The 10,994-nt window shown below is 42.3% G+C and overlaps 1 protein-coding gene across 1 annotated transcript; it reads right to left on the bottom strand.

Annotated features, from left to right (window-relative positions):
- Positions 1-8,662: 8,662 nt before the first annotated feature.
- On the bottom strand, positions 8,663-10,333 carry NDN (necdin, MAGE family member). Its single transcript, XM_002718285.6, has one exon. The coding sequence runs from the start codon at positions 10,209-10,211 to the stop codon at positions 9,234-9,236; it is 978 nt and encodes a 325-aa protein (XP_002718331.1). The 5' UTR covers positions 10,212-10,333; the 3' UTR covers positions 8,663-9,233.
- Positions 10,334-10,994: the final 661 nt, after the last annotated feature.

A 10,994-nucleotide genomic window follows, 5' to 3' on the forward strand; every position in this document is an offset into this window, starting at 1 on the left:
AAGAGAATTTTAAACTATACTAGAAGATATTTGAGAAGCAGACAGATACACACATACACAGAGACACACAGAGAGAGAGAGCGCGCTCCTACACATCACTTCACTCCTATATACCAGTTCACGCCCCAAATGCCCATGATGGCCTTCAGACTGGGAAAAGGCTGAAGCTAGCAGCCAGAAACAAAATCCAGGTTTCCCACAAGTGTGGAAGGAATCGAACTACTTGAGCTATCACCCCTGACTCCCAGGATCTGCTTTGGCAGGAAGCTGTCAAGCACCAGATACAGGAATGGAACCTCGGCACTCTGATATAGGACACATGTGTCTTAATCCCTAGGCTAAACATCCACTCTCTACTATGCATTTTATATAAAGGATTGAGCATCTGAATATTTTGCCATCTGAGTATGGTCCTTAAACCAATTGCTCATGCTTATTGAGGGATGAATATACTCTCATCTTAGCCCTACATTGTGAGATTTAATATATACACAGAGAGAACAACGTGAAGACACAGGGAGCAGGTGGCCATCTACAAGTCAAGAAGATAGGTCTGAAGCAGGTCCTGTCCCTCTGGTCCTCAAAATGTCTGTTCACATTTTAATCCAGGGCTTCCAATCTGCAGAATTATAAAGAAATATTTCTATTTTTAAGCTACACACTCTTTGGTACAGTGTTAAATAGTTCTGGTGAAGTCATACAGACTGTATTGCCTATTCCATCATGCTCAATCCCAAAGTATTTTATGTATATGGCCCAGTATGTCCCGACTTGTTTATTTACTGTTCTAATACTATTGTATGTAGGGCTGGCGCCGCGGCTCACTAGGCTAATCCTCTGCCTTGTGGTGCCCGCACACCGGGTTCTAGTCCCGGTCGGGGCGCCGGATTCTGTCCCGGTTGCCCCTCTTCCAGGCCAGCTCTCTGCTGTGGCCAGGGAGTGCAGTGGAGGATGGCCCAAGTCCTTGGGCCCTGCACCCCATGGGAGACCAGGAGAAGTACCTACCTGGCTCCTGCCATTGGATCAGCGCAATGCGCCGGCCGCAGCGCGCCGGCCGCGGCGGCCATTAGAGGGTGAACCAGTGGCAAAGGAAGACCTTTCTCTCTGTCTCTCTCTCTCTCACTGTCCACTCTGCCTGTCAAAAAAAAAAATACTATTGTATGTGGTCTTCATATGCCATTAAAATAATGCAATCATTTAACCTTCTGGGTTAGATTGGCATTGGTATTGTACCTGTTCTTGTTTATACTATCTGAATTCTTAGAAAACATAGTCACAATATTCATAATGTAAAAAATTGATCAAGCACTAAACTAATACAAAACAGAAAAGTTAATCCACATGTAAAGCCAAATGCACACAAACACTCATGATTTCAATATGTTTCTGCACATTTAGCCCCATGAGTTGAAGTGATGAAAATAATAATAGATGCCTCACTACTGTGAACTCCAAATTATGGTTGCCAACATAAGTGGTATAGGGGAAAACAGTGAAAATGACCATGGAGAATAGGTAACATTTGTTACCTTCATTTAACACTAAAATCCAAACTCAGTTTTAGAAAGGAATAAATAAAATGATATAATGATGTGTGCTGTTTGTGTTGTATACTGATGTTAACTACGTTTGGGGGCTACACTATTGGATATATATTTTTTTCCTCGGTACAGTTTAATCAAAGTTAAACATTGGATTTTTCATGTCAGAGAGGATATTCCCAGAAAGTGAGACTTTCAGTGATAAAACCTGGACAATTCTAGAAACTGCAGGAATTCTGATCAAAATTGTATTAACTCAACATATCAACTTGTTCTATTTACTATGCTGAGTGTTTTGATGTATGAACATGATATTCATTTCAATTTATAGGTTTTCTTTGCCTTGTTAGCAGTGCTTTGTATACTTTTCAACATGAGGATCATTTACACATTTTGATAGTTGAATGTGTATTTTTGAGCTATTGTGAATGGTACTGGGTTTTACAATACAGTTTCCAATTGTTATTGCTATTATATAAAATTTATAAGTGATTTTATGTGATATCTTTTGTCCTATGACTTTACTGATCTAACTTAATAATTCTAGGAAGTTGTTGTTAGTTGTGTTCTATGTAGATAATCATGCCATCTGTAAAGGGAGACAGAGATATTTCTTCATTTCAATATGTATGCTGTTTAATTCTTTCTTATTAGTCCTAAGCAGACTTTGGCATTAAGAAAAGAGTGGTAAAGATGGACATTACTTTTATCCAATCTTAGTGGGCAGCATGCTGTCTTTTCTTATTAAACCTTATGTCATGTTATCTGTCACTGGTTGGGTTTTTGTTTTTTTAAATGAACTTTATCAGGTTGAAGATATATCATTCTATACTTCATTTGCTGAGAGATTTTATCATTAATGAGAGCTTAATTTTGTCAAATGCCAATTTTTTTACATCAATGATATGATCATGTTTTTATTCAAAATATTGCCAATATGGCGGAATATGATGGTCGATTTTGATATTGAAAGTCTTTCATCTCCGAAATAAAGAAGAAATGTGATGGAGTATTATTCTTTTTATATACTGGTTGATTAAGTGTTCTAATATCTGCTGGAATCTTCCGTGATTCTCTGGGAAAACTTCTATCTTCTCTTTTCCATTCCCTTAGACACTTCTTTATCTGTCTTACATTTTTATTTTCCCTGCTACTCATTTGAGAAAATAGGTCAATACCAAATTCTTGTCACAGATACAAATAAGCACACGTCAGTCACTTAATCTTTCTTTGCCAACTCTATTGTGCAGGCATTCCTAATTTTAGTTAAGCCTAATAACAATGCTCTGGATTCCACCATTATATCAATGCTAAAAGCACAATATATCTTTTACTTAATTCCCTTTAATTTTTGTCAAATTGGCAATGACTCCACTAAACGCAAGTGTAGCCTTCCTCCAATAGAAGTTTATGATACCTCGACAGTGTTGAACACAGTTGGATACCTTCTCTGTATGAGAATGCTGCTATTTTGATTTCTATGACCCAGTACTCTCTTGGCTTACTTTTCTTTCTCTCTCATCCAACTTCTCAGTTGAATCACTTGGCCAGCTCTTGCTTTAATACCAGACACGGAAACAGTTTCAGTTTCCTAGAATACAATTATGGACATACTTTTTTTTTATTCTTTATATTTTCTCACAGAGTCAATGAATGAGGATCCATCAAAAATTGGAGATAAATGGAGTTAAACAATAAGTCTGTTTAGGTACAAAACACTGACATCCATAAACAGTTTTTACATTAACCATGAACTTTTTGAAATCCATATGAATAGATTTTGAAAAATTTTACCTGAAAATAAAATTTTTAAATCCAGTTTCCATTACTTCTTCTTCTTCTTTTTTTTTTTTTTTTTTTTTTTTTTGACAGGCAGAGTGGACAGTGAGAGAGAGAGAGACAGAGAGAAAGGTCTTCCTTTTCCATTGGTTCACCCTCCAGTGGCCGCCGCAGCTGGCATGCTGTGGCCGGCGCACCGCGCTGATCTGATGGCAGGAGCCAGGTACTTCTCCTGGTCTCCCATGGGGTGCAGGGCCCAAGCACTTGGGCCATCCTCCACTGCACTCCCTGGCCACAGCAGAGAGCTGGTCGAAGAGGGACAACCGGGACAGAATCCGGCGCCCCGACCGGGACTAGAACCCGGTGTGCGGGTGCCGCAAAGCAGCGGATTAGCCTAGTGAGACGCAGCGCCGGCCTTCCATTACTTCTTGAAGTACACTTTTGCTCCCCTGCAGGGCTATGGCTCTTTCTTTTAAGTTAGGCATCTTCATTAATTGCCTATCTCAGATCTTTGTTAGGAAATTTAATAGAATTTCATATGCGAATACTTTACTGTTTTCACTCAAAACCCATTCTTTCCCTCAAATGCTCTATCTTGTCAAATCATGCTTACCGGCTCCGGCACTGTAGCATAGCAGGCAAAGCCTCCACCTGCAGTGCCAGCATCCCATATGGCACTGGGTTTGAGACCCAGCTGCTCCACTTCTTATCCAGCTCTCTGCTATGGCCTGGGAAAGCAGAAGATGGACCAACTCCTTGGGCCCCTGCACCCATGTGGGAGACCCGGAAGAATCTCCTGACCCCTGTCTTCGGACTGGCGCAGCTCCAGCCGTTGCAGTCATCTGGGGAGTGAACCAGAAGATGGAAGACCTCTCCCTCTCTCTGCCTCTCCTTCTCTCTCTGTGTAACTAGGACTTTCTAATAAATAAATAAATCTTTAAAAAAGAATCACGCTTAACATTCACTTTGTGCCTGAAACCTGCATTGGCACACATTTCTTCTTGTCCTTTTCCTAACCATCCTCCTTGCTTCGACCAAGTCCAAAACAGTTAATTATAACTAAAAATTAGACTCTAATACAATTGCCAACATTGCTGGTCTTGCTCTTGGGGGCAATTAATAAATAAAATAAAGGGTTGCTTGAATGTAAGCACTGTGCTACTATATAAGTTGATCTGATAATCAGGACAGCTAAATGACTAATGGACAGGTAGCATATAAATGGGAAGCATTACAAACTCCTTGAGGCCAAGGGTTTTTTTTTGTTGTTGTTTAATTTACGAATATGTACAGTCCCCAGCATTACTTGCCTATATAGTTAAAGTTCAATACATCTCCATTAAATAAATATGTAAACCAGTGAATTTATACATTTAAACAAAGACTGTAAGATCTTTTCATATTAAATAGGTGAGCTATTAAAGGGGCAAAAGAAATTTCTTGGATCCAGGAAAATATATCATAAAGGTAAGGACTCCAAAACTTAAGTAGGTGAAACAAAGAATAACGGTACCAATTCAGATATATGGAAATATGCTTTAGATCTTTGGTTAGATTTTTTAAATGTCACAATAACAAAGATATTTACTCGCTAAAAGTTGATCATCCTTCAGTTTAGTCTATTTTAAACCTGCTGGCCTTCATCTAGTTAAAACTCTTTTTTTTGGTCACATATTTGAGGAAATTGTATTTTCAATGTGTTTTTTTTTTCTTCTCACTACATGATGTTCTAGCCTCCAGCCAATTCTGAATTTTTAAAATTTTTTTCACTATATTTCCAAAAACTCATTTTATAATCTCACATAATTCTACATTTGTTCACACGATAGTTTCCTGTGCACAAAGAAACACTCTCCCCAAATCTACCTTTCCCCATAATTCTTTTACATTGTTAATTACTCTTCCTCCTACAGATGCCAATTTATACATCATTTATTTAGGGAAGTTGGAGTTGTATGCACCTGTTTCTGCTTCTTTAGCTCCCAAGCTTCTCTTAGGGTAGCACTCTATGCATTGAGTGTAATTCTTTCTATTCACCTGCTTCTTTCAATGAAATGAATGCTGTAAGTGTACAGGACAATGTCTATTCTGTTCGCTCTTACATCTCTAATTCCTAGCACTGCATCTGCAACATATTAGGTGCTCACTATACATTCCAAATGAATGTTTGGGACAGCAATGGAGTCATTTATTCTACCACGGTGGGGTACAAAAATACAAATCTTAGTTCACTGTTTCTACATGATTTTCACTCTTACTATATCTTAGATCAATTAGCATAGAAAAAGTATGTTGATTTAACATAAATAGGGTTGACTTTTAAAATATTTTTCACAAGATATTTATGCTTACCTGTGGAGTATTTACTTCTTTAGGTCTTTGGCACAATTATCTAGTAAAAGTAGATTCTTACTGTTTCTACTTTAAAAATACTGCTGGATATTGGCTCATTTTGTTGGGGAATTCAAGGAATAGAGTCAAAACAATTTTTGTGCCACATTTATCTTCATTGGTGTTTGTTTCACCAATTTTAACTTTCTTATATTTACTCTATATTAGTTGTTTCCTGTTTGCTACAGTTTGTTTTGTTTTTCTGCATGAAGGAATAGGTCTTTTCTAATATCTTGACTTTTTTTAAACTCACATAACAAATCCTGGGTGAACACCACAGCTGCAGCACTTACCCAAGTACCTGGGAATCTAGGGAGACAAAATGCACTTGTTAACAGCCTGCGTGTTATGGATAAGATGTTTAACACATGGTTGTGCTCTGAGTGCCAAGAGAAGGTTCCTCGAGGAACATAGTGTTCATATGTTGGTCAGGTATGACTCAAGGTGCAGGGAGGCATAGACAGCTCTTCAAGTAGAGAAAAATACTTAACTGTTTAATATGGTCATTTAAAACATTTTATTCCCATTTAATTGTGATACTGCTTAAAGACATTTATTTCTTCTTAGGACAGCTTAAACTGGATGTCATTTTAACCTACATTAAATATACAAAGACCCTTTCTGCCCTCCATGGCTTTGATAAAACTAAGTTAACTGAAGTGAAACATGCATAGGCATTTGTAAAGGAAGGAGGTACTGGTTGGCAGGTAAAATGTCACACGTGACATTGAATCAGGAAAAATCTCTCCCAGCCACAGTGGTTTGGTCTTCACCACACTGCCATCCAGGACTGGACCCAGGATCCACTCTGCACTTCCTGAATGACCTAACTCTGTACCTTGTAGGTGAAGCTTTTGGAAAATGTTTCAAACTCTCCAACTTTTAAATATAAATCCCAGTGTTAAAATGTTTGAATTTTTGAATTCTCCCACCCTGTTCCCCAAGTCATTATCCCTTCAGGGACAGGTGTAGTGAAATAAACTCATTGCACACTTATCTAGCCCCTTTCCCTAAGTACCTCTGATAAAGCAATGGAGCTGAGTTGTCCTGCCTTTGGGCCTTTTTGTGATCAGCTCCTTATTTCTCACAGTCCTGTCCTTGTGCAAAGTTTAAGTCCTCTTTGACATAGCTGGGGTGCCCATGCCAATGAACTTCGTTTACCTTTGGAGAAAGTGGTTCTCCCTGCCTATTATAGCCAAGAAGAAAGTGTATAAACACCAAAGGAGTTAACTGAGGAGATAAGGGTGGGACTATATGCCTAACTATTTCTGGGTTTGACTGCAAGAATAAGTACAGGAGTCACCGTTGCTGCAGTTTGTAAAGTATTAGGGCATTAGAGAAAATGACCAGCCCTCTGCAATGACAGGATTGAAAACTGTGGCCCTGCTGAAGTGGAACATCGTGGATAACCATGTAATTTGTAATGAAATGGTACTATTTGAGTGGTTAGGATGATGTAATGTTTCTAAACAACAGGTGTGACATATTGGCTGTGGCTGAGAGGTGCCATCAAAGCCAGGTCACTCTTGCCTGGGTTATTGCAGAAATGTCCCCATCCCCCACTCCAAAGTCCGTAAGAGATTCCACAGGAAGTCTATTAAACAGGACAGATTCTATTGCTGGAAGTCAACTATACCGGAAAGATTGTATCTCAGTGCAGACTTCTTCAGCACTTCCTACACATGCAAAACTTGATAAGTAATGACACTCAGTGTCAGGAATTCCATCTCCCACTCCATATTACAATTGTCTCATTCAACTATGATTGCCATTTACTTATTTTGGATGTAACACCTATTCCTCTTCTTATCCATTTTCCTAATAACCATTCTCAGTTTGGCCAAATGATCTTTTCCATTCTCTCGGAGTTTAAAGCATTTCTTGTTCTATCAACCACCGCCTCCCCTTTCTCTCCCTCCTCCTTGCAGAACTGAAAGCTTCATAGGTTATTTTCTCCAGTCATTTACCTTCATCCCCATAAGCACCCTATTTCACTTTCTGGGGGTTATCCAGTGCCTGCCACAAACTGAGGACTTCCAGGTCACACATGACCCAATGGGCAACCTCCCAACCTCAACCCCACCACTGCCTCCCAAGTGTCAGGTGTGGTCCCCTGACACCTCCTGTCAGAGAGGGCTCTTTCATCTCCAACCCTCAGGAAAGTTCATGTTTCAAACTTTGGCTTCAGTGCTAAGAAAGGATAGGACTTTGTTAGGTCAACCAATCTCTGTGAAGCAAAGCTTCTTAGTTTTTATAATCAGAGTAATATCGCTTTGCCTAAAAGATATGAATCAGAAAAACAAAATCCCTAACTAGTCTGTGGGGCTGGGTGGTTGGGGCACTTGAGCCCCTGAGTGTTGGGATTAGGAGCTAAGAGTGAAAGTTAAGTTTTTAAAAAATGAATAAACAAACTAAAACCAGGAGGTACAGGTAGAGTTGTAGGTTGAGGGGCACGAATGTGGGCTCCAGATTCATAGCATAGGTTCAAATCCTAGCACCCTCTTTTACTCAGCTATGTGAGTTACACAAAGTTCATCCCTACTTTGTTCCTGATTTCCTCCATTGTGTGGATGTAATAAGCGACTATTTAGTGAGGGCACTAAATAAAAGGCAAAAGTTAACAAAACACTATTCCTCCCTCTTTAAGAGACCACTAAAGGCAGCTATTAACTTTGATAAAGTATAGAAAATGAAGGCAAGAAATTATCTTAAATATGATCAATTGCTATTTCCTTGTGTTATGATTGTGGAAAATTTTACTTGTTTTGGGGACATTACACATTCTGTATTTCTCAAACCTTTTGAAACAAATATGAGTTGTATTTATAATACAATATAAATACACATTTAGGATTAATCATGAAGTATTTGCATATTTTGTACAATGGGGAATCCCTTCTCATTCCCTATGATACCGTTTATTAAAATGATAGAGTACAGTTCTCCAAAAATGATTGTATCACAAGAATCTTTAATGTTTAAAGTTTACTCATGGTAGGTTGTATATGTGTTTAGTAAAGTGTGCCAAGTGCCCACATTGAGACCATCTCAGTTCAAAACAGTTCACTCCAGATGTTGCTCATGCCCATCAAGGTCATAAAGAGGGGCCTTAGGCTTTTCTCTTGGTTAGGCCAGCTTTGCTGGTGAGTTCTCCACACTCACCAGGTGCATCAATCATACAGTACACATCAATCGTCCCATATAAAAGAATAAGATGGAAAACTTCTCAATGTATTTCATAAGTTTAGCACATCTCTGGTACAAAAAATCCAAGAAAGGTAGCACAAAAGCGAAGCACCAACAGAGCTTACTTATAAACAAACATGCATAAATGCTAGACACTACTTGATAGTACCCAAATGAATACAACATTGCATTAAAAGGTATAAAAGCACTGTACTGATAACTGAAAGGTTACACGTGAAATACTGCACTGTAAATCCTGAATACTCTAAGACCTGCCCCCCACCCTTCCACAGCCCTGGTGGGGGTTGGAAACCATCAATCTGCCTCCAGACCTCACTAGTCCTCAGACACACTGCTTCGGGGGCAGTGGACACTGGGACTGGCCTCCCGCAGAGCTCTGGCCTCCTCCAGAGCTTCTCTGTATCTGGAAGGCCAGGCCTGGGGATCTTTCTTAAAAACCCTGGCCAGGAACTCCATGATCTGCATCTTGGTAATCTCTTGCGTGGCTCGGGAGCCCCAAAAGAACTCATACTCCGGAGGTTCAACATAGGGTACGCGCTGGTACTTCAGGTAATTCTGCTGGACGAACTCCTCGGTGATGAGCTTTCTCACGTCCCCGAAGGTGGAATGCTTCTTCCAGGGCCGCAGCCCCAAGATGCGCAGCACGTTCCAGACGGCGCTCTCTCTGGCGCCTCGGCCCTTCACGTAGATGAGGCTCAGGATCATGAGCAGAAGGCCTGTCATGGGCATCCGGTTGCTCAGTGCCACCCTGTCCAGCTCCTCGGGGTCGAGAGCCTTGACCAGCGCAAACTCCATCGTGTGCAGGCTGGTCAGCCTCAGGTGCAGCCCAAAGACTCGGGCGAGGATGAGGCTGGTGCGCCTGAGGATGCTTCTGCACCATTTCTTGTAGCTGCCAATGACATCTTTCACCATGTCTGGAAACCAGATGATCATCTTCTTCTGGTCCTTGACCAGCACGTACCACATGAGCTCATGTGCCTTCTGCACCAGCTGGGCCGGGGCGGGCGGCGCGGGGCCCAGCTGGGCCGCGCTCGGGGCCTGGTGGGCGCGGCCCTCCTCAGCTGCCTGCAGCAGGGCCTTCGGGTCATCCTCATCGCTCGGGGCCTGGGGCGGCGGCTCGGGCTGTGAGAGCGCCGTCGGGCCTGGAGGAGGGCTCTGTGGCCCTGCGAGGGTCGCTGCAGGGGAGACGGGCGCAGGGCCCCCCGCCGGAACCCCTGGGCTGCTGTGCACTTCGCGGCTGGGGGTCTCGGCTGTCAAGTCGGGGTCGCTCAGGTCCTTACTTTGTTCCGACATGTCTGCGCCGTCTGACAGGAGCAGGGCCTCAGCGTCCCGGAGCTCTTCGAGCCTGCGTTCCCTCCGCGGTCTCCCTGAGAGGAAGTGCGCGTAGCTGCGCGCGGCGCCTTCCGCAGCGGCGGGCAGGGCGGGGCGGCGGCGGGACGACGGGACACTGCGCCTGCGCGTCCGCGGGCCGCGCGATTCGGACTGGGCGGGAGGGGAGGGGCTGTGCGCCCGACGGCGAGGGTCTGAGGTGGAGCCGCTGCTGGCCTGATGGGAATGACCCCGGGTTTCCTGCGTGGACGAGGCGGCCTTGGGGAGGGCAGGAGGGGCTGGGTGGTCGCTGAGGAAGGGGCAAGTTTAAAGGGGAAGATGGTAACTTCAGTTTCCCACGTGGTGAGGTAGAGTTTCTTACAAGGGTCCACCTGGGTTTGTCCAGGACTAAGTGTGACAGGAGCGTCCCAGAGAGAGCTCCCGGTTTCCTGCGACCAAGTGAGAGGAGCAGCTGGGATTCCTCAAGAGAATGTGAATAGTTGGGATTCTCTAAGAAAATATGCGAACTTTGGGAAGATCTGAGACTGGAATCCTGGGAAATACCAGTAAGAGTTGATGAAGTCTCTCCCTACAAAATTCCGAGAGTAGGAGGAGGAAGAGTATAAAATAAGGAGGAATGCAGAATTGGTAAATTCCCTATCAGTCCGTGCAAAATGTGAATGATGCTGGAGATAATGGGTTTAAAACAACTTTGACATTTTTTGTGTATTTTTACATTTTTAATTGACATAATAATTGCACATATTT

Source organism: Oryctolagus cuniculus, chromosome 12 (assembly GCF_051225735.1).
Source record: "Oryctolagus cuniculus isolate XC-2025 breed Fujian yellow rabbit chromosome 12, ASM5122573v1, whole genome shotgun sequence".
Taxonomy (NCBI): Eukaryota; Metazoa; Chordata; class Mammalia; order Lagomorpha; family Leporidae; genus Oryctolagus; species Oryctolagus cuniculus.

Coding starts and splice junctions, on each gene's coding strand:
- NDN (XM_002718285.6), bottom strand. CDS start 10,211: ATGTCGGAACAAAGTAAGGACCTGAGCGACCCCGACTTGACAGCCGAG.